Genomic DNA, 26,809 nt, shown 5'->3' with positions numbered 1-26,809 from the left:
TGATGAACCGAAAACGATCTGTGAAAGTCTCGATTGATTTCTCACGGCGACCGTCAGACGATGGATTGCTATTTTTGCGGTGAGGATTGTTCAATATTTTTTTTATCCTTCGACATTTCATCATTAGGGTTTTTATCTATTTACATAGCCAAATGATATTTTTAGTGTAAGGCAAATTTATTTGGAAATATGAAAGTTTACCAGTTGACGTTGATCCCAGTCGTTTAGTCTCGTGGCTTTCCTGCTTTATGCAATCAGCCTCATCCTGGATGTCGCGGTAGGTTTCCACACTCTTCCTGTACTTTTATCATCAGGCATCTCTGGAAAAGGTAATTTCTAATCCAGATCCGACAGTTAGTTTACGCCTGAAAACAAAGGAACAAGAGCTGCACTTTAGCTTTTTGGTTATCATTGATCTGTAGTTTTAAATCAACAGTGATGAAAAAATTACAAACGTGATACAGAAACTCGAAATTACCTTAATCGGCTGCTCGGGAAGCCTTGCATCACTCTGGTTTTTCTAGAACGACAACAAGAGAAAAAAGATACAAATAAAAAATCGAAAAAAACTAAAATAAAATTGACAAATAAACCAAACTAACCGCAATGTCGGCATCCAGTAGCTGTGAATACGATAACATGCCGCAATACAAAGGCTGTCAACATACACGTGTTGCGATCTTCTTTCTTTTCAGTTACTTTAGGGTATCCGAAAGTGTAGTCAAACACATGGAATTTTTCCATTCACATTGAACAATCTTGAAGCAATACATCGTAAAACAAGTGAAATAAGAAACCCTTCTAAATAAAATTGGGTGATATTAAGGAATAAATTTGTAAGTCGATAGTCGAATTCCAATGGAGAGCTTGCTTTCATCAATTGGCCAACTTTCAAATGTCTGTTCCATGATGCTCATATTTTAGAAAGACGGAATTAAATGGGGCAAAGAAGGGAAAAATCTAGACAAACAACGGAAAAGCAATGCACATTTAAAACGGCAGAAGCTTCAGGGGAAAATAAACGGGTTTTGTTCCAAAAACAGTGCGATAACTAGTTAAAATTATAAAAATACAGTGTGTCTCAAGGATACACACGAGATAAAAAATGTACGTCGTATTAATTAAAATGAAAATGAGACAAGAAAGGGAAGGATTCCTTAACGGAAATCTACCTGCTTTACAAACAAGTTTGCGCAGACAGTTTTGCGTTACTATGCGGCCATTTTGTTGCTGTACATATCCAACTGTTTGGTGTTGCAATGTATACAAACAACACGGCCAAAAAGTCCAAAATTGGACATTCGAAGATCCTGAAAATGAAGATAAAACATCGAACTTTTGACCGAACTCTCGGAACAAAATCAGTTCAAATGTATTGAGATATTAAAGGTGAAAGAGGCTTTTTGGTGCAGAATATCAAGAAGAAAGGAATAAATAATGACAGACAGATAAAGAGAGTGTAGTGTGATGGTCAAAGCTGTGCGTGGACAAGTAATTGATCAGTAATCCGACAATTCCGACACGGATGACGACACACCCACAACTAAATCTACTATAAATTCACCATAAATAAACCAAAATAAAGGAACCAAAAAAACTGTATAAATGTCTTAATACTGTAAAAGAGTATTTGAAATTCTGTTCCGTAAATATGGAGGGTTGCTGTCAAATGGTAATTATCTTTAAACCGTTATTGTTATTATCTTCCCCCGCCCTGACTAGATGTGATTACATAAAGTAAATGTAGAGAAAGAGACGGAAAATGGGATGTAACCTTCAGATTACAAATTGAAGGCTTCCTTTTCCATTTTTGGGTTTTTTTTTTTTGACAAGAGGGAAAAGGAATATTAATGTTTTAGGCCGGAACGTGCACACGCCGACCCCGTACAAGAGGTAGGGGAATTACACTCACACAGTAGTAGGAATGGGGCGTGTGACAAAAAAAAATTGGGAAAGAGAGGGAGACAAGCAGAGCTTCACGAGAGCATTTCCCTACTATTACAAACAGGTGTGTAGCCTACGTCCTTCGACAAATTGGTGGGTGGGAAGTGGGCATTAAGGAGGGAGACGACAAGGCCGCTCGCGATCGTGCGATTTAATCCAGAGAGTGAAAAAACACAACAATCACCGAATTGGATCCAATGTCTCATTGTCTTATTGTAAAATATCTCTTATTCTTCGTCATCGGCACTAGTTTCATTTGAATAAAGTTTTTGTCAAGCAAAGTAATACAATATGAGAGTACGTGATTTTTTCCCCCACGAAACGAGTGCAACTAGTGCTGAACTACCATAAGGGAGTGTGCACACAACGCTACGTCTATGTATAAACGGTAGTGTTTTAAGATTAGGCTTAACTTAAGGAAAGGCAAACCACACGACACACGTACGAAAAGAGAGCAAGAACAAAAAAAAATTTGGTAAGGTTTAGGAGATTCCATCATTTCAATTGCCGCCTGATTTCTCGGCCAGGTGTACGTCACGCTCCTTGTAGTACACTTCTTCCGCCTCTTTATCGCACATGAGGAGTACACAGGCACCGAAGAGGAAAATGGCTGCACCCCAAGCCACTCCGTATGCCTTTAAAATTGACCAGACTTCAATATTTTGTTTTTCTTTGAATAAAAATAAAATAATGAAGCTGAAATTTACCCAGCCGAATTCCCATACGGATCTGTTTCCCTGCGGTAATTCGCGGGCGAACGAAACTGGGTACAGAACCAGGGCAACCAACGCCGAAACCACTGCGTAAATCAACCGAATGGCGCAAGTCGGGAAAGCAAACATTCAAATCAATTTAGACGTACACCAAGTAAAATACGACTTTTCCTAAAAGCTGCTGTTTTGAAGTAAAATCCACTTACGAAATTAAAGTTACCACACAAAATGAGAAATAATGATTAGGAAATCCACTCTAGCGACAATGTCAACTTTCCCAAGGCCATTGATTTAAAACATCCTGTAATGACTATCCCAAACGGTACTCGAACCTAAGTCAGAGGAAAGCTTCGTCTGTCTTAGTGCGAAGACTTGCAACACCTCCATGAACTTTTTTAAGTTCATGGAGGTGGAAAGGTGTAGTTGCTCTTTGAAAGAAATGCTGGTTAGGAAAGGTGTAGTTGTTCGTTGAAAGAAAAAGGCGATATAAAACATTTGAAGACGAAACGTAAGTCGCAATTGAGGCCCAATACGAACTGTGTGTACCTTTCTCTTTAGTAAAAGGAACACTGGCCTCGCTATCTTTCATCCATTGCAAGGCCATTTTTTGGCTGGAAATTGTTACAGCAAAAGATGACCGGCAATTGTCTACTTTTATTTAGCCCGTAAGCGTTTTTAACGGACTATGACGACAGGAAATTATTCGGGCAAGGTTGCCCACTTAAAAATACTTCCACATTCCACGTCCCGGTTCGATAGATGCAAATTCATGGCCTGCCTTCAAAAGCGTTTGACTCCATAGTCTATGCTAATTTGTGTGCAAACAGTTCCCCTGTGCTCTTAATCTATACCTGGATCGACCTCTACTGTGAAAAATAAATAATCAAGATTGAAGGTCTTACGCGAAGCCAGCATGACGGAGATGGCCAAGCGGTAGTACTTCCGCTTCTTTAGCGGATCTCCGCTTTGCAGACCCAAACCTGTTTTGAGGGAAAAAAAATTAGATTATTAAGGCCAATGTCGCTGTTCTACTATCCTCCTTACCTGTGAGAAGCGTAGCAAAGACATCTGTAGCCAAGGCAAGAATGCAAAGGGCAGCTGTAAATTGAATATAGTCTGCATAATAGAAAAGAAGTGAATAACGAGGTAAGAGAGGAACTCTCATGGAGAAAACATTTAGTACATTCATCCCGAACGCGGTAGCATCCGACTTTTTCTTCCAGGCCAAAAGGTAAGGGCCTCTCGGCCATCTCATCGACACAGTGGAGGAACAGTCCTTGACGCCAGCCATGGGCTAGCAACCAATCAGTCGACGCTAATGACATAACCAGCAAGGCCAGAGCCAGGGCACCACACAAGAAGGCTATCACCTGGGTAATAAAAACATGTAGTATATTAAGGAATTTCAATGAGCAATGCAATTTACAAAATCTAAACCAATGAGATACCTTAAGAGGCCGGGTAATGGTGATGGTTTCAATGACAGTAATCGGCGCCATCTTCCCTTCAGAAAGTTTCCTTTAAAAGCAAAATGGAAGGGGGATTTATCAGTATTGCTGGCACTCGTCGAAGAGGTACATGGGGATAAGTCCGGAATTGTTTGTACCTTTTCTTCTATGAGGGTTGGGAGATTATAGCAATCGTCCGTCAACCGATGCCGAGACGGATTAGCAGCTGATTAATAGAGAAAAACCACGGCAGTAAGTTAAAAGGTCGCATGCTGCAGCCAAATTTTGATTCGGGGGGGATAGAGGTATGAAGCACACATGAGCGCAGAAAGGGCGTTTATTTGAACCTTGAAAAGCAATTGCGAAGCCGCGATTCATTTGCCCAAGGTTTAGAGACTAGATGAGGTAAACCGTGCACAATCTTAAAGAGTAAATTTTGTAGCAAACACCAAACAGTACAATGGGTCCTTGAATTATTAGGCTAAATCAGAAAACGCGAAATTGAAAATGACCTAAATCAAATATTTTGACTTAGACGCGAATGTAGGCCGAGTTTCCTGGCGATTTTATCGCCAGGGGCAGTTGAACACACATTTAACTGTTAACATGCTAGCTGAGCTGTTGTGGTGAGGCAAGGTTATTTATTTTACCAAACTGTTATTAGTGATGGCAAATATGTGTGGTATATTTAACAAAGCTCTTCTAAACCTTCAGTAATTGTTACGCTTTCAAAAGTCTGAGTTTGGGATTTCGTGGCATGATTCACTTACTAAACAAATCTATGAAATATAAATAGAACTAATTCTAAAACAAGTTGGTTATTTTGATGGGTAAAATTCAACTTAGTCTCACCTTATATTTTCTAATCAACAATTTTGCAAACAACTTAAATAGCCCAACTCAATAAGAGTAAAAACTTTCCAACTTGTCTTTGCTACAGCAGTAATGTTACTGCATAGACTGTCTTCAGGCCCACCTTTTTACGTATCATATGCACACTATGACCCAGTAACCTTACACCCTACATCTTGTGAATTCCTTTTCTCCCAAACTCATTCTTATGACATGCCCCAAACAGCTTCTAATGTAGCATGCGGTGAATCTAGGTAGAACATAATTACCTTTCGTTCTTGTAGGCAAAAACTTCGCTAGGTGTGTCCTCAAATTCGGAAAACTCTGGCAACGAATCTCCTTCAAAGCTGAAATTGCCAATCACTGAACCACGGCCATTCGGTGCATTCATCGTTATAAGGCAATATGCTGGTCAGTAAGTGAGGTCGAACTGATCACGGAAGAATGAATACTTGAAAAATGATGATTGAAAACAGGAAAACACGCCGATTTTGATATAAACAAACTTTCAGCAGGTAACGCGGAATTCCAAGCATCATTCAGTTTACCCCAAGAGATGGCGTTTAGTAAAAAAAAATCGATAAAACGTTGCCGGAAATTGTAAATGAGAAATAAATGTAAAGTATAAAATACGTGTGTTATAAAGGTTAAAACAATTAAGTGCTTAAACTTTAATCCAGTAAAGAATTCAATACTATTACAAAATTCAATTTAAAAATTACGTTTTGGTTTTGCAACGCTGAAACTCTAACAGCTGAAGACTGTGGCCGACGGAACAGAAAACTCATAACCGAGGAAAACATCCTTAACAAAGTAAGAACAATATGTTTTTTGGTTTAATGAATTTTTGTATTCAGTTTCCTTGATTTGATCTCTCTACGCCTCATTCAGCGTCTTTGTTTTGTTATCGTCACGTCATAAAAAGAAAAATTTAATATCAAAGCCTCACCGTAAGCGGATTGTAATGTGTTGTACAGGCCGGATTCGTATTTTTACCTCTACTTGATTAGTATAATACTGTATAAATACTATACTGACTGAATTTTGGTTTTAACAGTATTTTGAGTGGTTTTCTATAAGGTATTGTTTGGCTTGTATGAAGTCCACAATTCAAGTTTTAGTCTGATCATCATCATGAATTTTTATGTAAACAAGGATTAAATGGTACTAATTGTATTTTGATATTTCAGATGTTGCGCTTACCTTTCTTGCGCTCTATTCCACAAGTCAGTAGGGCAGTTAGCCTGGGTGGCCGAACTGTTGTTACAGGAGCACCAGAGAAAGTGGAAGTCTTCATTGATGGCCAACCTGTTCTTGTGGACCCAGGAACTACCGTGTTGCAGGTAAAACTATTATGAAAAACCAAACTTTTTCTTCAGTAATAGTAAATGAAGTCTTTAACCTTTTAGGCTGCTGCCATGGTTGGAGTTGAAATTCCCAGATTTTGTTACCATGAAAGGCTCTCTGTGGCAGGCAACTGCAGAATGTGCTTGGTTGAAGTTGAAAAATCAGCAAAAGTATTAAGAATTACATTGTTGAATTGTTAGTATATTGATAATAATTTTCCCGTCTTATTCAGCCTGTTGCTGCATGCGCTATGCCCGTCATGAAAGGATGGCGAATCAAAACCAACTCTGACCTGACACGCAAAGCTCGTGAAGGTGTTATGGAGTTTCTCTTGGTCAATCATCCCCTCGATTGCCCCATTTGTGACCAAGGAGGTGAATGCGACCTTCAGGATCAATCCATGGCTTTCGGTAGCGATCGCAGTCGCTTTACAGATATTGCGTTCAGCGGGAAAAGGTAATTAAGTTTTCGTGTTCGTTGTTTCAAATGGAACCATGTCTAACGGGCTGCTTCTGTTTCAGAGCTGTCGAAGACAAGAATGTCGGCCCTCTTATCAAAACTATTATGACGAGATGTATTCATTGCACACGTTGTATCCGCTTCGCCTCTGAGGTGGCTGGCGTCGATGATCTAGGTACCACTGGACGCGGTGGAGATATGCAGGTATAGCAATCTTTTTCACTACTCCATTGAGCTACATCTACATAGCAGTTCAATCTAAGGTCGGAACATATGTAGAAAAAATGTTCCTCTCAGAACTGAGTGGTAACGTCATCGATCTCTGCCCTGTTGGTGCACTAACATCCAAACCTTATGCCTTCATGGCTCGGCCATGGGAGACTCGAAAAACCGATTCTATTGATGTGATGGACGCAGTTGGATCAAACATCTTCGTGACCCACCGAACGGGTGAGGTGCTTCGAGTATTACCTCGCACGCATGAGGTAATACAGTGGGATGAGACATATCTACGTTAGCCCATCCGTTTGACATAATCTTTCATGTTTTAGGAAATTAACGAGGAATGGCTTTCCGACAAGAGCCGTTTCGCTTGTGACGGACTTAAACGCCAACGATTGGTTTCGCCTATGGTACGTGACAGCAATGGTAAACTGGTCATGGTTGAATGGGAAGATGCCCTCGTTGCTGTTGCTAGAGCACTGCAGTCAGCAAAGGGAAATGAATTGGCTGCCATTGTTGGTGGATTTGCGGATGCCGAAGTAAGTCGAAACGGACACATCAATCGAACGACATTAACTATTTCTCAATCCCAAAATCCAGGCTCTTGTCGTTCTTAAAGATATGTTAAATACCTTGGGTTCTGAATCGCTATGCACTGAGGAAATTTTTCCAATGGATGGTGCCGGAACCGATCTGCGATCAAATTACCTTCTTAATTCAACTATTGCCGGTAGGTGTAACGCTAGTGTACGTTGGGATGGTAGTACAAACTAAATCTTTTTTGTTTTTAAAGGTGTCGAAGAGGCGGACGTTGTTCTCTTGATCGGTACCAATACACGATTCGAAGCACCGCTTTTTAATGCCCGCCTTCGCAAAGCATGGATCAATAACGATCTTCGAGTTGCAACTGTCGGTCCTAAAGTTGACTTGACCTACGAAACGGAAGTAATTTGGCATTTTCATTGTTCTAATGGTAATATAATGAATGATGAATCGCTTGAAATAGAATCTTGGAGATTCCGTACAAGTACTGAAAGACTTGGCAGAGGGTCGCCACGCCTTCTCCAAAGTTTTGAATGGTGCTAAACGTCCCGTGATTGTCGTCGGTTCGGGAGCTTTGCAGAGAGCAGATGGCGCCGCTATTTTCCAGCTGACCCAGAGGATAGCCCAGAATGCCCGAGTTGCCTCCAATGTTGGTCACGACTGGCGTGTGCTTAATGTCCTCCAGCGAGTTGCATCTCAGGTAGCCGCCTTAGATTTGGGCTACAAAGCCGGAATCGATGCCATTCGTTCAAACCCACCCAAAGTTCTTTTCCTTCTGGGAGCCGACGAAGGCGCCATCAGTCGTGAGGATTTGCCTAAAGATTGCTTCGTTATTTACCAAGGCATATTAAATGCATTCGTTCTGTTTTGACGGTAGCTAATACCTTTTTTCTCTAGGTCATCATGGAGATCGTGGGGCTGCCATGGCTGACGCTGTGCTTCCTGGAGCTGCTTATACAGAAAAGCCGGCCACCTACGTCAACATGGAGGGTCGAGCTCAGCAAACATTTACGGCTATTACTGCCCCTGGTCTCGCCCGAGAAGACTGGAAGATCCTACGTGCATTGGGGGAGGTAGTATACATAAATAGTTTTGTCAATTAACTTCTTTCTTTATACAACTGATAAATTTTACCTATGCAAACAAAAGGTTGTGGGTGTCAAACTGCCGTATGATACACTGACGCAAGTTCGTGCTCGGCTGACTGAAGTTTCACCCAACTTGACCCGCTATGGAGATGTTGAAGCGGCTAACTACTTTGCCCAAGCAGTTGAACTATCTAAAGTAATTGTTAAGACTGTAAAATAAGATTAGAAACTTTAACTCATCATTGCTTCTTGTTTCCAGCTTGTTAAGGCTCAGCCCAGTAGTGCACCGTTGGATGTCAGACAAAAGACACTTGAAGATTTTTATATGACAGACTCCATCAGTCGAGCATCCCCTACCATGGCGAAATGCGTACAAGCTGTGAAGAAGCAGCGTCAATCTAAATATTGACACTGAGTGTTCTTTCACTTTCTTGAAAAAAAAATCCAATAAATTGTACATGTATAGGAATACTGCTGCTCTTGCGTAGGCCAATGTTGATGAAAGGCATCATGTTGAGTAGGAAACAAATACACGATGTTAAATATATTCATTTCCAGCTAATAACATAGACAAGTGCCAACAATAGACCCATAAAATTATAGCACAAACACAATATATGTATTTAAAGTTTAGAGGAATGTTAGTTTCACGATAAACGACCCTTTCCTCTATTAATATTTACACGATCAAGGCTAATCATTAAAGGCTTAAAAAAAAACAGTATAAAATTGAAATTTCCTATTAATTCGTACTTGAAAATAATTGACTAGCCCTTTTTTTCTTTTTTGCTGTCGTGAAATCAATTCAATCTTTCCCCCAGAACAATTCAGGCAAGTCCAAGGTGGCCGAGCTAAAGGAAATGAGTAGAAAAAAAGAGAAATAGATTTTTTACGATTTTTAAAGACTTTCCAAGGGGGAGTTTTTATAGACACGAAGCTATGTGAGACCAGGTGAAACGCTTGTTTCATATAGCTTTGTGAGTTCAGACTTGAAACAGCCTTACTAATCGGTCATAACAAATATAAAGTGCATTAAAAATGTGATAGTTCCAAAATTACATGCGAGTGTCGATAAAAGAATGAAAGAAAGGATATTGTAATGAAAGATCATGGAAGAGCTAGTGTTAATTTAGAGCACGTTGTGAGAGGCTTTTCGATTATTTAACAAAAAAACTTACCAGACTTTGACGTTGTTCTTCTTTTTCAGCTATTTTTCTGGTTTGTTCAGGAGTGAATTTGACGATAGCAGCTACCACTTTGGACAGCGTCTAAAGAGTAGGTCAAAATGAGTTACCTCTCCTAGGAGTTTTTCCATCTACAAACACTTACGGCTGGCTGACGACCCATCATGTATTCGAACATTATGTTACGTAAATACTCCAGCTCTGTTGCTTCTTCCAGCGAACCGTGAAAGCCACTGCCAACCCCATTACTACTGCTGCTACTTTCCACGTTCGAGGCTTTACCTAGTTCGATTATTCGTCTCAGCTCGGTTGCTTCCACTCTAATGTTTAAAAACCATTACGATTAAAACGTTAGAGTAAGAATTTCTTGCATTTAAACTAACTGATGTTGATGGCGGACGATGTCGAGTTCTTTCTGTAGATTTGCGATTTGCTGCTGCAGTAATTCTTTTGTGTCATGGCCCTATAAATGTGGAATAATTCATAACAGATAAATTTTTTTCTGTAAGTTAACAAGTCCAATAAAGTACCTTGAGTTCATTTTGGTTTAATTCTGCTTGCATCAAGTTGTTTATCTTAGCTTCGCTCATGACTTCTTTGGCTGGGCAGGCAACTTCGATGTCTTTTGATGCAGTTGCCTCGGTAGTTTTGGTTGCAGAAAGAAGCTTACGCGTATCCGCTAATTGCACTTTGAATCGTTTGCACAGGATTTCCAGACGATTTTTTTCCTCTGACAAAGTACTGAGCTCGTCATTTAAGGACTAAAATACAAAAACCACCAAATAAATTTTAGTGATAAGATCACTGTGTTAACTAACTACAAATACCTTAATTTGACTTTCCATTAACTCTAATGAGCCAGTTTTGCTTTTTGCATTGTCAAGCTCCATGTTCAACTTGATATTTTCTGCTTTAAGGGTTTCTTGCTCATTTCCTTTTTGGACAAGTTGATCAGTCGACAACTGGAGTTTCATTTCCAATTCTATGGCACGAGCTGCAACATTTTCAAGTTCATTCACTTTCTTCTTAAATTCAAGTTCCAGTGACTGTGTAGTCACTAATGCATCCGCAAGTTGTTGAGATGTCTTTTCCATTTCATTGCGATAGTTTAATTCCCTTTCTTGAAGCGTGTCTTCTTTTGAGGCAAGCTGAACCCGTGATTCCTCCTCACTTCGTTTAACAACGTTCAATTGATCGTTTACAGCTTCTAATTTAAGATGCCATTCTGCTTCGCCAGAGGCAAGCTGGTTTTTGTATTGTTCAGCCAAATTTTCTTTATCAGCCAGCGACTGTTTTAGTACCTCCAGTTGCAGTCGTTGTTCCTCAATTAAAGCGTTAGTTTCGGACATTAGTTCACCATTTCGCGCAACTTCGCTCTGTAAATCAATGATGACGCTTTCTTTGACGGCTAAAGAATGGCTTAGCAAATCTAATTGGCGTGCTGATTCATTAGTAGAACATTCTAAGTTAGAATGAGTGGTTTTCAGCTCAGCAACTTGCGTTTCCTTGTCATTGAGCAACTGTTTAGTGGCATTCAATTGGATTTCTCTTTCAACTAGTTGTTGTTTACCTTCCTCAATAAGGGATTGCATTTCACTGATGACTTTTTCTAATTTTTGAATTTCGTTTGCATCAGTTTCAAATGAAGACTTTGCTTCTTGCAACTCCGATCGGGTAGTATTTAGCTGATCAGTCAATTCGACTGTTTTTTGTTCCCATTCACTTGAAAGCGAATTAGATTGTAGGAGATTAGCTTTCAAGTTATCTAATTCTGACTGAGCAGTTTTCAAGGAATCGGACAAATCTAGGTTTGCTTTCTTCAAATCAGAATCTTGAGCATTTAAGGTTTGATTAGTCTGTTGAAGTTCTTCATGTAACTCAGTGATGCGTTGTTCTTTAACGTCTACGATTTCTTTGAGCTGTTGTAACTCTGTTTCACTAGCACGTAAACGACTTTCACTTTCTTCCGCAGCCGATTTTAATGAAGATTTTTGAGTTTCCCACTTATTCTGTGCCTGTTCCAGTTGAAGAATTTTTTCTTCTTTCGAAGCCAAGCAGGTTCCAAGCTTAAGCAACTCTGACAGTGTTTCTTCCATTTTATTGGTTGATACTTGTACCTTTTCCTCCCATTCAGTTTCTTTTAGCTTGAGGTTGCATTCAGCTTGTTTAATTTCTTCTTGTAATTCTACGATACGTTGGTCTTTGGTCTGATGAATAGTTGATAAATCGGCTTCTACCGCAATTAGCTTTTGATGGATTTCTTCTTTCTCGCGTACAGACTGAGACCTTTCTTCTAGCATTTTGGTGACACGGTTTCCCTGATCTGAGAACGCCGATTTCAGGGTGTCAAGCTCAGATTCTCTTGAGGCTAATAAGAGGTCCTTCTCCTGAGTAATAGTTTTTAGTTGAGATTCAGCTGCCACCAAAAGATCATACGCTGTTTGTAATTGGATCATCTGATCATCTTTTGTATCAATCAGCGATCTGGCAGCTGCCAATTCCGCCTGTACGATTTGGCATTGGTTAGTCAACTCCTCAACAGTTTTTTGCCATTCGCATTGTTTGGTATCCACTGAAGCAGTTGCTTCTTTAACCTCAGTTTGCAACTGGATGATTGACTTCTCCTTCTGTTCAAGTTGGTTTTTCAATTCGGAAACTTCCAACTTTACTGCGTCAAGCAAAGCTAATTCTTCCTTGTTTTGTTTTACTATAGAATTTAGGTCTTCCACTTGAGCTTCCAGGATTTCTGCTTTTTTTTCGTTTTCAGCTAGTTGTTGTTGAAGCCGAGAGGCCTGAGCTTGATCGTTTTCTGCTCCAGTTTTCAGCGCTGCGATTTGTTCTTCTAGCTGGAGGATGTACGAATTTCTGGATACAAGCTCTTCTTTCGTGTTCTCAAGTTCAAAATTCAACGGTTCGAGTAATTTAGCCTTTTCTAATGCCGAATTTAATTGCATCGACAAAGCATCCATAGAAGAAAGCCGATCTTGCAGACTGCCGATTTGACTTGTAAGATCTGTGATGTTTAGGTCTTTACTGTTCAGAGCATCTCGTAATTCTTGATGAGCAGAGTTATGATGCGATATCTCGGATTCTTTATCTCGCAAAAGAGCGCGAAGCTGATCAATTTGATTCCTGGCTGATGATTCCATATCCTCGTTTGCTGCTTGAAGAAGTTCTTCGTGTTGTTGTTGAATTTTATCCAATTCCATTCTAAATCCCATTGAAAAACGTACAAACAAAAGGTAAATTATATGCTTGACGCACATCACTGTTAGGTATATGAGGCACGTTACCTATGTTGCTGCTTTAGATCTAGGATTGCAGTATCGATTGCATTTTGATGACGTTCTTTCTTTCTTCTATAAGCTTCTCGTTTTGCAAATTTGTAGAATGAAGTTCCTCTAAATGTCTCTGTCGGTTTTCTTCTATTTGCTGAACCCAAGATCGTCGCTCTTCTAGCCACTCTTCCCGAACCTTCTCAATAATTTTATCTTTGGTTTCCATTTCTCGTTTTAGGTTCGCAATCTCATCCTGTTTAATAGGTGAAAATAATAAGGTTAATGCGGCAAAAGTCTTCCAAATTTATACTGAAACAACCTGCAGCCCCTGTTGATTATTCTGTTCTTTAGAAACAAGAGAGGCACAATACAGTTCTTTTTCTTCTATGGCTAAAGCTTTTTCTTCCTGCATTTCAGCCAATCTTGAACGATAGTGCTCTTCGGTTTGACGTAGCGTTCTTGCGTGGTTTTCTACCTCATCGTTTAATCTAGCAACAATTTTACGGGTTACCACTCGGAATCCAATTAGTCATATTTAGTTATACCTTTTCTGCATGATAGCTTCCCAATGTGCATCTTTCTCTTGCTTCAAATTTTCCATACGTTGTGTCATGTCCTCCTCCATAAGTTTGAGCGCCTCAGTCTTACCACGTGAAAGTTCCTATGTAAATGCAGAAAAATGCTGAGTCTCTTTCCTGATTCTATTTCTACTTTTCTTGCATATTATACCTTAAGCAGCTTTTGTTTTTCCATCTCAATGATTGTTTCTGTCTCTTCCAACTGCTTTGCGGTCTGTTCTTTGATGGTATCAATTTCAGTTTCCAATTGAGTAACTAAACAGACAATTTTTTAAAAACAAAATCCTTAATACGATATATAACAATAAAGGTAACCAACCCTTATTATGAAGTTGATCACGTTCGCTGCGCAGTCGAACCATTTTTTCTTCTTGTTCCAGAAGTTCAGCATGAACTTTCTGCTTAGTCTCAGCAGATGCTAAAGCAGCCTCTTGTTCTTGACGTCGTAGAGTTTCAATTTCCGTTCGGGCCATATTTAAACTTTCTGTAAGTTGGGCTAGTTGATCACGATGCATTTTCTGCAAATATACACATGTTTTATAAATATGATATATTTACAGAAAATTATGAACGTGTCCATTCTGAATAATGCTATGATTTTTTTTACCTGGATATTTTCGGCTTCTTCGCTTTTCTGGGCTTCTGTTTGCTTTAAAATTTCATTTTCCGCCTGCAGCTCACCGTTACGTTCGATGTGATGCTTAATATTTTCTTTGCATTTCATAAGGAGTGACTCAAAGCGCTGAAGTTTTTCTAAGAAACAATGTACCAGACCATTTCGCTGGTGGGGCATTACTCTTACTTATAATGAAGGAAATTACCTTTTAGTAGCAGAACTTCACCTTCTGTAATATGGTCTTCTTTCGAATCCTTGTCGGTTTCATCAGACGATTTCTTGCTACTTTCGGAATTGCTTAAATCTATTAATGCTCCTTCGGATGCAGAGGACGACGGGGAAGCCAAAAGCTTGACCTGGGTATCAAGAATAGTAAAAACACTTATTCAGAAAACTGAAAGGTTCTGCAACACTACTTTCGTTTGCAGAACAGTGATCAGGTTGTCTTTTTCTTCCAAATCCGATCGTAACATCTCTTCCAAATGAGCTTTGGCTTGTTGTTCTAGAACACACTGTTCTTTAAGTTCCGATATCCTTCGCAGACTCCGATCTTGTGTTTCAGTTAGTACATGCTGAACATAGCATTTTTGTTGAGAATAGGTAATCATAAGGGGAAATAAAATTCAATACTCTTACCTTAACCTTCTCTCTATCTCGTTCCAGTTCCTTATAGTGCCGCGCCAAGTCAGAGTAGCGGCCCTTATACTTGTGATAACGTACCCTGATTTTCTGATAGGCGTTATAAACGTGCTCCTTGGATATTCTATCAAGGGCTTGCTGTCCACTTTGGCTGGCAGAATCATCAAATTCACTGACATTAGACTCTAGATCAGACTGAAAAGAATTTTAGATAGGCTGGACTTTTTTGGTGTTGTGTTTTACTAAGAAGATCGTACTTGGAATTGATATGGATGATAAGTAGAATCTGACGATCCAGGAAGAAACGAAACATCACTGAAAACAGAACTAAGTGACGACTGGCGAGATAGCCGACCAATGTGGCTAGATGGTTGGGGCGTGCTGGTGTTCATTTCTCGCCTAGGTTCATTTAAATTGACAGGTTGGAAATTTTCTTCTTTTGTTGCACCTGCTGGTGTTGAAGGTCGGCTGTCTCCATCAGCAATGCTAAATGCGCTTGGAACCGTTTCAGCTGAATCTTCGGCAATATCAACTAAAGTCTTGTACAAACAATTCATCGATGAGTCAACTTGTCTTTGATAATCAGTTTACTACAAAAAGCTTAAATATAAGAAGCATATGCAGAAGCAATGGATAACTAAGCAAGCAACCAACAGAATATATTTAATTTTTTTTTTTTCTGGAAATCACATTATTAAAGTCTAAAATATAAAATTCCAAAGCATATAAATGCATGCAACTGACTTTAATTTCTGAGAAGGGAACCCCTAGCTAAATAAAGGACTAAATTACCTCCTGTGTTCTTTTGATTGTTGAGTCACCATTGTCTAGGCTGTTAAGGTTCTGGTGGGTTTCTGTGACATCACCATTTTGTGCATCCCGAGTGAAAGGAGAATACTGAAGATTATGAACACAAACAGGGTAAAAGCAGAAAGCAGCATGATTAAAAGCTTTGTTGACCATGCCCCACAACCACAAAAATGCCTTAACTCGCAAACCCACCATCAACACTTAAACCGGAACGCATTGGATTGATAATCAAACGATGGTAGCCATAACTCTTGTACACGCGTGAATAACATATTTTAAAATATTACCTGAGAAAGATGCTGTTGCACAGAAGTGGGCAATCGTAGCGGAGATTGCTTAACTTCCTCAGCTATTTTATCCTTTAATTTTTTGAACATTATCGAAGAAATAGAAACAAGACTTTCCACCTGTCAAAAGTTGTTATGACGTCACCGCCATTAAAGAAGTTCTGTCGGTGCTGCGCTCAAACGGTAATTTACCATATGAAATTTCAAGGAAGCATTTTAAAAATGCTATTACCCAAGGATTTATGTTTGATGCCCAAGTAATGCGTATGTTTATTAGGAACAAGGGTTATTTTAGAAACCTTTCTTGAAGGGGATTCGTGAATCAGGATTTTGGTCTTGAATCCCCGAATTTTTTTCGAATTCTGGGGCGGCTTTAGTTTTTCTTGCATTTGTAGTCGTCTGCTAACAAACTGTTTACATTGAAAAAAGTTCTTTTCGACGCGATTAAGTTAGGCCATTATTATAACCGAATTATTTAGTGTACCATTGTTTTTCTTGTACTGAGTTAATTTTATATCGTGATAGAAATGGCCGATGATGCGTTGTTTGATTTTCTACATATGGAAATCGTCAGCCATGTAACAAAATCCGATGCTGGTCTACTTCAAGATGGAGTAAGTTTTGTTTTGATAAATATAGAATATTCAGTTCAATTAAAGTAGCAAATTTATAGGATGAAGCCATGTCCAAATTAGAACAGATTGGTTATTCCACTGGTTATCGATTCATAGAAAGGCAATCAATGAAACAGATTTGTTTGTGGCACATTTCCTAACCAGCCTATAAATGTTTTCATTAGGCTGACCAAGGATTTATCAAGGTTTAAAGATGAGCTAGAAGTGATGAAAGCAATCTGCAAAGATTTTTGGACTGCAGTTTTCAAGAAACAAGTTGATAACCTGCGAACAAACCATCAAGGTGTATATGTGCTGCAAGATAACAAGTTCAGGTTCCTTGCATCAATTTCCAACAGCAGGCAATACCTTGAATTAGCACCTAAGGTAATATACTACTGTAGCCTTTAGGATGGTAACCACTACATTTGTCTTCTCTATAATTCTCAGTATTTAGTTTTTACTTGTGGTTTGCTGAGAGGTGCTTTGGCTTCTTTAGGTCTAACCTGCATTGTTACTGCTGAAGTGACCACAATGCCAGCTTGCAAATTCCAAGTTCATCTCCAAAGAGCTTAATCAATAAATTTATTGCATACATTTTTTTTATCTTGTTTAATAAACCATATAAACAATAAGAATACTGCAAATGTAGCAAAAAACCCTAAATATTATATTTTACCTCTAAACTTATTCCACCACATTTTCCAAGGAAGAAGAGGGTTTCTCTGAGAGAGTTGCGCATCGAAAACATTAAAATCCGCTTTCCTCAATTGCTCTAAGTACGAGACCACGGTTAGTAACGGTATTAGCGCCACTCTACCTTCTGAAGTCATTTTTGGCATTATTGTTCTTGCCTAAAATGAAATACATAATTTTCAATTTAAATTATAGGTAAAAATTAAAGGGGGAAATAAAAACTAGTTACCTTCTCAATGTGAGCATTGGCTGAACTAGCTACATCAAATATTAAATCTTTCATTCTTTTATCATCAATTCCTTTCAGGATGTCATTTTGTGAAACCTTATGTTGGACTAATAGGTCAATTGGTACATAGACTTGTTGTCTTCTTGAGTTGTAGGGAATTGCTCGCAGAAATGTCACAATACCTTGAGCTCTTCCAACATGACTAGCTGCATGATCACCATCAAGTGTTCGAACATTAAGAGACTCAAGGGTGAGGTACAGGACAGAAGAAACTGAGTGTTCAGCATAGTCTTCTACAGCTGAGAGAGACTGAAAGGCTTTGGAGGTCAAGTGATTTTCACGACTGGAGATTAATCTCTTCAACCACCTTTTAGACAATTTATGTCGGCGAACAGCTTCATGAAGCTGCAAAGCAACTAGCTGTGCTGGTGGAGCATCTTGGTATATAGCTTCTAATGTGTCTGACCAGAATTTCATTCTCATTTGGCCAATTAATCCTTGAGAAACTTGATCCTGAACCTGCGCCACGGATATGTTGAAAGCTCTTACGGCGATCGTCGACTGACGTGGTCCAGGTGGGAGCAAAAGAGCGGCTATGAAATTTTCATAATCGTGTTTCCTACAAAAAAAAAACTCCGCACTTAATAATAATTTCCTATTTTCGCCTTTATGTTATGTTGAACCAGATTTACCTTACTAGTTCCTGGCAATAGAGAAAGCTATTTTTTGAACTCTGTACATCTGAGGAGAGCTTTTTCGCATCGGCGAAGAAAAAACGGACTTTGTAAACATTGCGTCCGAATGACGGGTAACAGAGAATCGCCATTGGTTTGGTTTATGTCAAGGGCGCCCTCTTTATGGAATAAAAAACAACACGTTCCATGGCTGTCATACAAAGTAGTTTCATTAGATGATAATCTTAAAATATTTAAACATAAGGCCATATCTAATGTTCACGTGAAATGAAAAAAAACACACATGGAAAGAATTATTTTAACAGTCATTGCTTTTCAGTGTCTGATTTGCTCTTCCTTGACCCTGCGTTATTTAGGTCATGAAATTAGACGAAATGATTGTGAACGTTAAACTTTTTACGAAATAGGTGGATGATACCTAAAACAATAAATTAAGTTTTAAAGTTCTGTTAAGTTTTCACTAATATTGATAATTTGCAGCAGAAAGAAAAGAGAAAATGTAATTAGCTTGTATCAATGCAAATTCAAACATATCTGGCAACCGTATATCGTTCAGCTCCCTATACTGCTGTCTGATGTCGGTTTTATTGCATTTATTCTGAGGAATTCGGTCGATTCGTTAGCTTCATATTCGATGCATTTCATTATCGGTGAGCATTTGAAGTAAAGGAAAACAATTTTTGAAATCTGTGTTGACGTCGCTTGCGCGTTTTTAATAAATTCGGACCCGCGCACGGTCGGGCTTTCCGACGAGAAGAGAAATGGTGCGCAAGGAGGAGATAGTCGTTTGGTTCTCGCGTCAGCCCAGCCACCAAAGGCTGGACGTCCTCTGCACTTTGGCCTCTATCTGTCTACCGCTCGAGCTGCGATTCCTCAACACTTGTGTTGATTTTCTGGCTAGGAACAAAACACCTTCAGCCAGAGATGCAGAAATCCTAGCTGCACTGGAGAAGAACTGCCTGCAGTTGAATGAAGTTGACCTGCATGATGAGGGGTCACGCAGAAAACTCATCTTGGCCCTTACTTTGCTTCATGCTGGTAACCGGATTGTAGCCAACACCATTTACAGGATTTTGTGCAGCACTTTCTCCGACATGAACATGTTTGGACCAGACATCACCATCGAGTCTAGCCTGGAACTAAATTTGATATTTACCATGGCTCTGCATCATCCCAGTTTCACTTTTGAGGAGAAGGACAAGCTGGGAGATATCTACCTATGCATGCAATCTCGTTTACCTGGGCTGAGGCCAACCTCTGACAGTGTATCCCCTGTTCCTGCTTCAACTCCTAGCCCGCAGCCTCAAAGCAGTCCCCCAGATATCTCAGAACGATCTCTCAACAATGGCTCCAACAGTAGCAGCAGCAGCAGTAGCAGTAGCCATAACAGTACCAATAGCAACAGTAGGAATAAGACAGTGCAGAATGAACGGCCGACAATCCGTCGCAACCGAAACAGCCCCAAGTCAAATGGATCTGCTATGATGGATCCTTTCACGACACAGCTTAAAGAACAGCTGGGTAAAGACCGACTACCGAAAGGTTGGAGACAATTTGAGAATGTTTCTTTTACCGAGCTTATGAGTTATAGCGACCAGGATTTCATTAGTTGTGGACTCAGTTTGAACTTCGTTAGCCAGTTACGAAAGGTGCTGAATCAGTACAATCACAAGTCAAACGGGCTGGTAATTCCTAATGAAGAGACCAAAGTGGCTCAACAAATCCACAGCAAGTCCACTACGTCGACAGCATCTCGGCCCAGCCTGGTGAAAACCTGTATGGGCCCACCTAACGTTCAGCCCGCCTTCAAAAACAGTCAGCGAATCACGACAGCAGCAATAGAAAACCAACCACAGCAACATTATCAGCAGCAACAACAATATCAACAGCAGCAGCATCACCAGCAACAACATCATCAACAACAAAATCATCAACAACAAAATCATCAACAACAGTTGCAGCAAGATTCGTTAACCAATCGTGCAGGGTCATCATCAAGCAGTGGCAGCAGTAGCTTGGAAACGTGCAGCCCACCGAGCAGCCCAACAGACTCGAGCAGTAATGCTCCTAGAGATCATCGAAAACACTATCCAGTTCCGCAGAGTGTGATGGTTCTCAATCCAGGTAATCTAATAAGAATAGTACTTCATGTAAAACAGCTATTGTACGTTGCTCTCTTCAACTAGGAACAAGACCACAGACTCGTCTGCCGTCTTCGGGTACGGTAGCTAACGCGCCTTTGCGTGGTGCCAACAACATTGGCTTTCCGCGACCGATGGGCGCCACTAGCAATAATTCTGCTGGCCCAATGCGACAACAGCAGCAGCAGCCAATCTCTACGACGACAAGCAGAGCAGCATCACAGCCCAGAGAAATGTCCTTTCCCGTCAGTCTTTCTTACGCGGTACCCGCCCAACAACAGCAAAAGCAGGTCGTCCAACCTTCTTCGGCCCCAGTACAGGCCACGTCTTTCATTGTTGATAGCAGCACTCCTCCGCCTCACCTGGAAGCTCAGGCAGCAGTAGTAGCCCAAACACAGCAGCCTGCGCAGTCTCCTGCCCCGACATTATCCGTCTACCCGTACCAATACCTGCATTTGCCTAACGGTAAATTGGCTATAACCGTCTTAAGTAACAAAGAACTATGACTCATTTCTGTCAACTATTTCATTCTTATGTTGCGCAGGAGATGGGACACCACCCTTCCCCCAGCACCCATTCACTTTTATTTCTGGTCCGCCGCCAAACTCTGCTGGACTTCCCGGCAATGCACGAGCACCAGGTCCACATGACATGATTTATCCACCCCAGTCGTATGTAGTGCAGGGTCAAATCGTCGCTCAACCTCTTGGTTCTCATCACGGTATGCGATAATTCCATATACAACAAGGCAAAGTGTGATATTTAAATTTCAAACATTCAAATAGGGTCCAGTGTCACTAATGGACGGCCATCGTTAATGGAAATACCGTACTTACCGCCGGGTGCGTTATTCATTCGTTCTGACCAAACCGGTTCCACGGACTACAGTCGGCCACCACCTCCTGGCTCTCAGTCATCTGGTGGAGGTCCTAGTCCGATTCCGGGCAACAATTCATGTTTTAACTGCGGTGCATCTGGGCATCGTGGTACTCAGTGCCAACAAATTACGTTCGATGAAATAATCAATCCCTCACCCGCTTAGTGGGAATCGTTTCACATGCAACACGTACACATACACAACACAAAATCTGGTCATGAAATGTGGGCCAAATGGTGGTGAACATCTCTCAAAGTCGGCAGATAGATCCCACCCTTTCAAATAATCTCTTCTCTCTTCAATTTTTTTTTTTATTATTATTGATGGATTTATTATTATTATTTTTTTGAAATGCTGTTCCAGAGAATCTTCAAAGAGGGGGCAACTTGGATGCAGCTTGAGCTTAGGCATTTTGGATGAAGATTTTCGCTTCGCCCCTAGTTCAAGGATCGTTGCCAAATCGATTCGCTTTATGGACTTTTTTTTTTCTTGTCTACTCACAAAGTCATTACTGATGCATTGAAACGTCATCATTCAAAACAAACAAAAAGCTTCTCACGCTGCTCTAGTTTCGTTTTTTTCTTGTGTAATTCCACAACCCACAAACAAGCAGCGAATGGGTTTTTCTGCTGCATTTAAACCACAATTTGTAAATAACATTATTTAAAGAAAAAAAAAATTATATTTAAAGAGGTTAAATAAGAAAAAACCCAATTCTCAATCCGACTTCCCACACGAAAGCCAGCGTTGTTTCGTTTTTCAGCTCCTACTACCATCCTCTTATTACCCCACTTTTCCCCTTTTGCGTGTCATCAAAAAGCAAAAAAAAATTTTATCTTTTTTTTTTTTCTCAAACAATGTTATTCAAGAGTGTTTTTTAGGTCTGTCATATTTAAATAAAAAATAAATACACGGAAGTTTAGTCTTAAAAATTGTATTGGCTTTTCATTTCGTAACATGTACATAGTCGACAAGGGTATAAAATATTAGCTATTATTATTTAAAACCTCAATATCTCGCGAAACTGAATCCTTTGCTCTTTCGCTTCTGAAAAGGGAATAACACTGTCCTAACGACGGATAGTTGTTATTTTTCCGCAACCGTGTAAAAATTGTACCGGGCGAGAAAGGACGGCAAAAAATTCTGGTTTCTCCAACACGATGCAGAAACGCCTACTGGTAGGGACTACTGATTAAAAAATATCTTCCAAAATCATCTGTTTTTTTTTTGTTTCCAGTGTCAAGGCTCTATAACAGTGACGATGCCGTTGTGTAGCTCGTGGTGAATATGGCCATTGGAAAGTTGCTCTTCCTTCCCCAAGGCGAGAGGCGCGACATAGTGAGCGGTGCAAAATTGGCTAATACGATGGCAGGCTTCGCGTAATTGCATTTCAGGCACAGTTAGGACGATACGAAAGTAGTTGGGATAATCAAAGCACTAACAAATAAATTCGTTACAATTAAAATTGGTGAATAATACAAATTTTAAAATGCTTACTCTTCCGGGCAGACAAAAGACCGACTCCTCTGTTACCATACGTTCAACAAATTGCAAGTCGTTTTCAAACTCGGGGAAATTGCTCATGTCTACACCAACCTGAAAACAGTCGATCAAAAATTGTTTCACCGTTAAAAATAACTTAAAAAGGGGAAATCTAGACATTTGTCAGTCTGTTACCATCATGTACATTGCCCCGGAAGGCATGATTGGTCTCATTCCAGGCAAGCCAGACAGCAGTTGATGCGCCAGTCGGGCGTTATCCTGTTGTAGGTCACACTATCATTAGATAACCCGAACCCAAGGGAAAAAAAAAAGAGAAAATAGTTGGAATAACACTTGCGTAAACTTGCGCGATAGTTGACTGGAAGAATTCCGGCGGTGTTTGCGTCAAAATACGACTCAGAGCCCCTTGTAGGATGGTACTACTACCGATAATCCTTTGGCTTAGACTCTGCAATCCTTTCCTGACCTGACGACAGTCAACAAGTCATAATGCATTCTATTATTGTTTGTCAGATAAAACTCATGTAGCTGACTCTTAATACCTCCAATGAAAGCGCTTCGTTCCTATCGTGAACAACAATCCAGCCCATTCTCCAGCCAGGTATAAGATATCTATCCATTAGAAAACAAACGAGTTAAGGCACAAGTCGAACGAGAGTAGGTAGTCGATAAACCTTTTGGTCAGCCCACCGCATGTCAGAATGGGAACTTCATTTGTCAGTGAAGCCAGGGGATGAAACTCGTGACCAGGAAATACCTGTAGGCATCACAAGAATATTTTCCGATTAATACATAATCAAAGTGGATAAAATTAACGAGACTTACGAAGTAATCGTAGATTTCATCTGCGATAATGGGCACAAAATTGCGAGCGGCCACTTGAAGAATTGCATTCAAATGCGAACGATTGTAGACAGATCCACAAGGATTAGAAGGATTATTAACGACGATGGCAGCTGTTTGGTCGTCAATTTGCGCTTCAAGTTGTTCCAGGTCGACTTCCCATCCGTTTTCAGGCTGCAACGATAAGGAAGCTGGGATTAGCTACGATTCATTCTAGACAGTCTATTGGCAATGACCATGAAGAATGCTGTACAACCTTCAGATCGTAAAATTTGGTTCGAATGCCCAATCCCTCTGCCAATGTACGGTAGAGTGGGAACCCCGGGCGAGGCACAAGAATATTTTGTCCCGGATTTGCCAATACAGAGATGCTCAAGTCAAGGGCACAAGAACAGCCAGAACATAAGATTATATCCTAGAATACCAATTGACATTTAAAAATAAGTCTCAAAGAACAGGTAATGAGATTTATACCTTAGCTTCAACGGTCGCTCCAGGTACTGAGACATAAGAAGCTACGATTTTGCGGGCTTCTTCATAGCCTGGACCATAAATAGAAAGAGAAGGTTATTTATCTAAATGAGATCAATGGGAAACAAATGGACGAGAAAGTTTTTCAAGACGAGGGGGATTGATATTCTACCCTAGTCTCTCACCCATGTCTACTCCCCTTCGACATAGCAGAGATTCTTTTTATTTCTTTTGACCTGATGACCTCAATCGATATCTGACCCCATATCATAGACATGTTGCAAATCAAGTCTTCGGGAGGGGCCCAAAGCTTGTGAGCCAATGAATGCAGGGTGCCTCATCTACATATGAACGCAATAACCTAACCTAACTTGAAAGAAATTAGGAGGCCAAGGCCCCAACTGTTTCGCAATAACTTACCAGTACTTGGTGCATAGCCGTTGTATTTCATCGAACGAACACTTTCAACGACGGCCTCGATGATCTCTTCCGCCGGGCACAAATTTCCAAAAACCGTCGGATCACCTACCAATGCGCAAAAATTAACACAAGTACGAATAAAACTGTAAAAAGAAAAAAGCACAGGAAACCGGTTCGAAATAGAACGAAGAATCACCGAGTACGATTTTTATATTTACGCATTTTCTACGATGTTAAAACCCAAAGCGAAATTGCGTAATTACCTCTCACTAACATATTTTTACGAAGAAGAAAAATCATAAGTTTTGACTAACTTCCCAGAGGGCAAGACATGGCAAGGACGGGTAAAACCAAACGTACCTTTAACGTTATTATAATAGACTTTAATGGCACAAAAAAAGAGAAAAGGGGGAGGATCACGTAGAACCTTGAACCGTTACAGAAATTATTTTGTTTACAGAAATTTGCATAGTTTTTGGTGCTTTGCCAATGCCGCCGGCATTCATTTTTGTTTTTTGTTTTTACAACCAGAAGGCTAACAATGTCGCTTTCGGAAACAACTGCGCAGTAGACGCGCAAATCGTCAGGTGTTAAAAAAAAAAAAGCATGTCAATATAAGAAAAATGCTCACCTATGGACAGGGCAATCATTGGTTTCTCTGGATTAGGTGTCAATTTCATGGATTCGACCACCGTACGGATGGGGTTAAAGGTATTTTTGGCAAGATCTGACGCAGTCACCGACCAACTCCGCCGAGACTTCATTTTGGCGGATGCAAAACTGAAACACCTGGAGCTAACTAGAAAAGAAAATATTCGAAATGACACGTCACTCAAATGTAAGGAATGAAATATTTCACGTGTGCTTAATTTAAACGAGTCCAAAACCTTAAAAACAGAGATTTGAACGCGCACAAAAAGGTGCCCTCCGACGATCAACAGCGAGTATACAACATGCGACACACTACAGATTGCTATATACTATCGAAAAAGTGAAAAAAATTGAATAAATTCTACAGAAACGGGGACCGACTCCAGAATCCACCTGGAGATTGGTCGAGAAGTAGCCTTTACCTGCTCTCATTGGTGGATTCGTTATGGGCTTGCCCGCGTTTTCCTTGGGGGCCGTGGACAGCGTTTTTCTCCCGCAGGGGCCTCAAAATTTTTTAGTTACCACCACCTAACCTTTTTAAATCTCGTTCACCTATGTCGGCAAAAGGTAGACATAAAAAAGGTAGAGAGCGAAAAATGTTATAGAAAGAGACCTTCGAAAACTAAAATCCTTTAGTTTTTAAATTTGATATTTTTGTCTGCAATAGCCAGCCTTGGTCAATCTGCACTGATGGAAAGCTGAATTAATTTTGCAAAGTTAACACGGAGTATAACCAAAAATGTAAGATACCTGTTTTTCTTACTGGTCCTTTCTGTTCAAAGTTGTTTGGTAGAATACAGCACAATGTATGGTGCAATGAAGAAATCCTCAACTACGTTATTTGAGGGGGGGGGGATCACAGTTGGCAAGACGATTAGAGAAAGCGAGATGGAAAACAGGTTTAGTATTTCCGCAAGGGAAAACAAGCGATCAGGTTTAATATTCTGGAGATTCCACTTTGGGACGAAACTGAATGTCAACAAAATTCATGTATGCATCGTAATTGATTAATGTGTTTTAAAAAAAATCAAAACATACCTTTGGGGAACAGTTGGATAGCATTGAAACCGGTACAAAATCAAGAACGTACGAAATTGAAGTGGAACTAAAATGACACATTAATAACTGAATTCCCTTCATGGCGAAAAATCTGCATGAATCGTGACCTAATCCAAAAATAAAGAATCGAAAAATGTTAGTTGATTTATACCTTAAGGCGAATTCATAACCAATTTACCATCAGAGATGAGATGATAAGCTCTTGGGCAGATTGCGTATCTGCCCCATCCACGTCCTTGATGGCGCAACAGTAGAAAATTACAGGTAGAAAATCTATAACCAGAAGTGATCATCCCAGACTCTTCTAGAAGGTCAGAACAATAAAGGCCAAAAATATAGCTTTTATTTTTTCTTAATTTACACTCTTATTTTATATACCCTCTTTTGGTTATGCCGACATTGGCCTTCATAACCGTCACGTAAGCCTGTGGTGCCACTCCAAGAGCATCTAAACTGGAAAAGCCACTAGTTCCATGTAAGGTGGAATAAATACAAACTCCTCTCTGTTGTTGTGAACAGCTATCTGCATGCTGTTGCCAAGTCCTCTAGTCTGTGATGTAAGAAATGATTGGTGTGCTACCTGACATTCCGCAAGGTCTCGT

General features: G+C 40.1%; 7 protein-coding genes across 10 annotated transcripts; 3 read left to right on the top strand and 4 right to left on the bottom strand.

The window, feature by feature from the left end:
• Positions 1-1,348: 1,348 nt before the first annotated feature.
• LOC130686792 (transmembrane protein 47-like) lies at positions 1,349-5,513 on the bottom strand. 2 transcript variants are annotated; one of them, XM_059494205.1, is made up of 8 exons: positions 5,227-5,513; positions 4,264-4,331; positions 4,106-4,175; positions 3,841-4,027; positions 3,702-3,773; positions 3,560-3,637; positions 2,652-2,743; positions 1,349-2,579 (listed from the first exon to the last, which is right to left on the bottom strand). In XM_059494205.1, exons 3-8 carry the CDS (start codon positions 4,154-4,156, stop codon positions 2,445-2,447), a joined length of 615 nt encoding a protein of 204 aa, XP_059350188.1. In that variant the 5' UTR covers positions 4,157-4,175; positions 4,264-4,331; positions 5,227-5,513; the 3' UTR covers positions 1,349-2,444. The 2 variants fall into 2 exon arrangements, with proteins under 2 accessions (XP_059350188.1, XP_057365936.1); XM_057509953.1 differs by lacking the exon at positions 4,264-4,331 and having other exon boundaries at positions 5,227-5,512.
• A 136-nt stretch (positions 5,514-5,649) lies between these two features.
• On the top strand, positions 5,650-9,163 carry LOC130686799 (NADH-ubiquinone oxidoreductase 75 kDa subunit, mitochondrial-like). Its single transcript, XM_057509961.1, has 13 exons — positions 5,650-5,770; positions 6,148-6,300; positions 6,367-6,474; positions 6,537-6,760; positions 6,826-6,967; positions 7,027-7,248; positions 7,315-7,524; positions 7,586-7,715; positions 7,779-7,930; positions 7,992-8,370; positions 8,426-8,601; positions 8,678-8,812; positions 8,876-9,163. The coding sequence occupies exons 2-13, from the start codon at positions 6,148-6,150 to the stop codon at positions 9,023-9,025; spliced, it is 2,181 nt and encodes a 726-aa protein (XP_057365944.1). The 5' UTR covers positions 5,650-5,770; the 3' UTR covers positions 9,026-9,163.
• On the bottom strand, positions 9,146-16,170 carry LOC130686781 (golgin subfamily A member 4-like). The gene is given in 19 exon segments (XM_057509940.1): positions 9,146-9,467; positions 9,795-9,884; positions 9,946-10,120; positions 10,184-10,263; positions 10,331-10,561; positions 10,628-13,010; positions 13,094-13,154; positions 13,157-13,331; positions 13,398-13,566; positions 13,624-13,739; positions 13,808-13,911; positions 13,976-14,174; positions 14,264-14,409; positions 14,478-14,628; positions 14,689-14,844; positions 14,909-15,106; positions 15,169-15,450; positions 15,704-15,808; positions 16,009-16,170. Coding segments are annotated over 19 exon segments (4,935 nt in total). The 5' UTR covers positions 16,099-16,170; the 3' UTR covers positions 9,146-9,443.
• A 243-nt stretch (positions 16,171-16,413) lies between these two features.
• Positions 16,414-17,233, top strand: LOC130686801 (trafficking protein particle complex subunit 6b-like). The gene is made up of 4 exons (XM_057509963.2): positions 16,414-16,622; positions 16,682-16,743; positions 16,808-17,009; positions 17,073-17,233. The coding sequence occupies exons 1-4, from the start codon at positions 16,536-16,538 to the stop codon at positions 17,196-17,198; spliced, it is 477 nt and encodes a 158-aa protein (XP_057365946.1). The 5' UTR covers positions 16,414-16,535; the 3' UTR covers positions 17,199-17,233.
• On the bottom strand, positions 17,187-18,396 carry LOC130686790 (NADH dehydrogenase (ubiquinone) complex I, assembly factor 6-like). Of its 2 annotated transcripts, XM_059494204.1 has the most exons (4): positions 18,240-18,396; positions 17,730-18,166; positions 17,548-17,654; positions 17,187-17,476 (listed from the first exon to the last, which is right to left on the bottom strand). In XM_059494204.1, the coding sequence occupies exons 1-4, from the start codon at positions 18,371-18,373 to the stop codon at positions 17,291-17,293; spliced, it is 864 nt and encodes a 287-aa protein (XP_059350187.1). In that variant the 5' UTR covers positions 18,374-18,396; the 3' UTR covers positions 17,187-17,290. The 2 variants fall into 2 exon arrangements, with proteins under 2 accessions (XP_059350187.1, XP_057365934.1); XM_057509951.2 differs by having other exon boundaries at positions 17,548-18,166.
• Positions 18,397-18,794: 398 nt separating this feature from the next.
• On the top strand, positions 18,795-21,450 carry LOC130686964 (putative uncharacterized protein DDB_G0291608). Its single transcript, XM_057510124.2, has 4 exons — positions 18,795-20,366; positions 20,429-20,848; positions 20,928-21,104; positions 21,169-21,450. Exons 1-4 carry the CDS (start codon positions 19,004-19,006, stop codon positions 21,423-21,425), a joined length of 2,217 nt encoding a protein of 738 aa, XP_057366107.1. The 5' UTR covers positions 18,795-19,003; the 3' UTR covers positions 21,426-21,450.
• A 728-nt stretch (positions 21,451-22,178) lies between these two features.
• On the bottom strand, positions 22,179-25,700 carry LOC130686926 (tyrosine aminotransferase-like). 2 transcript variants are annotated; one of them, XM_057510087.2, is made up of 12 exons: positions 25,571-25,700; positions 25,129-25,296; positions 24,498-24,602; positions 24,081-24,148; positions 23,863-24,021; positions 23,589-23,780; positions 23,438-23,520; positions 23,306-23,375; positions 23,101-23,229; positions 22,938-23,021; positions 22,758-22,856; positions 22,179-22,697 (listed from the first exon to the last, which is right to left on the bottom strand). In XM_057510087.2, the coding sequence occupies exons 1-12, from the start codon at positions 25,578-25,580 to the stop codon at positions 22,500-22,502; spliced, it is 1,365 nt and encodes a 454-aa protein (XP_057366070.1). In that variant the 5' UTR covers positions 25,581-25,700; the 3' UTR covers positions 22,179-22,499. The 2 variants fall into 2 exon arrangements, with proteins under 2 accessions (XP_057366070.1, XP_059350186.1); XM_059494203.1 differs by lacking the exon at positions 25,571-25,700 and adding an exon at positions 25,385-25,515.
• Positions 25,701-26,809: the final 1,109 nt, after the last annotated feature.

The sequence above is a fragment of the Daphnia carinata genome, chromosome 2 (genome assembly GCF_022539665.2).
Source record: "Daphnia carinata strain CSIRO-1 chromosome 2, CSIRO_AGI_Dcar_HiC_V3, whole genome shotgun sequence".
NCBI classification, from domain to species: Eukaryota; Metazoa; Arthropoda; class Branchiopoda; order Diplostraca; family Daphniidae; genus Daphnia; species Daphnia carinata.
Note: the sequence above shows the minus strand (reverse complement) of the source record. Positions and strands in the feature narration are given on the sequence as shown.

Bases quoted from the DNA above. Each gene is read 5' to 3' on its own strand.
- LOC130686801 (XM_057509963.2), top strand. From the start codon at position 16,536: ATGGCCGATGATGCGTTGTTTGATTTTCTACATATGGAAATCGTCAGC. The intron at 16,623-16,681 runs GTAAGTTTTGTT...GCAAATTTATAG, and splicing joins CTGGTCTACTTCAAGATGGA to GATGAAGCCATGTCCAAATT. The intron at 16,744-16,807 runs GCAATCAATGAA...TGTTTTCATTAG, and splicing joins GGTTATCGATTCATAGAAAG to GCTGACCAAGGATTTATCAA.
- LOC130686792 (XM_057509953.1), bottom strand. From the start codon at position 5,348: ATGAATGCACCGAATGGCCGTGGTTCAGTGATTGGCAATTTCAGCTTT. The intron at 4,028-4,105 runs GTATCTCATTGG...TTTATTACCCAG, and splicing joins CCATTACCCGGCCTCTTAAG to GTGATAGCCTTCTTGTGTGG. The intron at 2,744-3,559 runs GTAAGACCTTCA...TGATTTACGCAG, and splicing joins CTCCGTCATGCTGGCTTCGC to TGGTTTCGGCGTTGGTTGCC.
- LOC130686926 (XM_057510087.2), bottom strand. The intron at 23,781-23,862 runs GTTGTACAGCAT...TTATCGTTGCAG, and splicing joins CCAAATTTTACGATCTGAAG to CCTGAAAACGGATGGGAAGT. The intron at 23,022-23,100 runs GCAAGTGTTATT...GACCTACAACAG, and splicing joins CAACTATCGCGCAAGTTTAC to GATAACGCCCGACTGGCGCA.
- LOC130686790 (XM_057509951.2), bottom strand. From the start codon at position 18,373: ATGGCGATTCTCTGTTACCCGTCATTCGGACGCAATGTTTACAAAGTC. The intron at 18,167-18,239 runs GTAAATCTGGTT...TTTTTTTTGTAG, and splicing joins TATTGCCAGGAACTAGTAAG to GAAACACGATTATGAAAATT. The intron at 17,477-17,547 runs GTAACTAGTTTT...ATTTCATTTTAG, and splicing joins CCAATGCTCACATTGAGAAG to GCAAGAACAATAATGCCAAA.
- LOC130686799 (XM_057509961.1), top strand. From the start codon at position 6,148: ATGTTGCGCTTACCTTTCTTGCGCTCTATTCCACAAGTCAGTAGGGCA. The intron at 6,475-6,536 runs GTATTAAGAATT...CGTCTTATTCAG, and splicing joins AAGTTGAAAAATCAGCAAAA to CCTGTTGCTGCATGCGCTAT. The intron at 7,525-7,585 runs GTAAGTCGAAAC...CCCAAAATCCAG, and splicing joins GTGGATTTGCGGATGCCGAA to GCTCTTGTCGTTCTTAAAGA.
- LOC130686964 (XM_057510124.2), top strand. From the start codon at position 19,004: ATGGTGCGCAAGGAGGAGATAGTCGTTTGGTTCTCGCGTCAGCCCAGC. The intron at 20,367-20,428 runs GTAATCTAATAA...CTCTTCAACTAG, and splicing joins TGTGATGGTTCTCAATCCAG to GAACAAGACCACAGACTCGT. The intron at 21,105-21,168 runs GTATGCGATAAT...ACATTCAAATAG, and splicing joins ACCTCTTGGTTCTCATCACG to GGTCCAGTGTCACTAATGGA.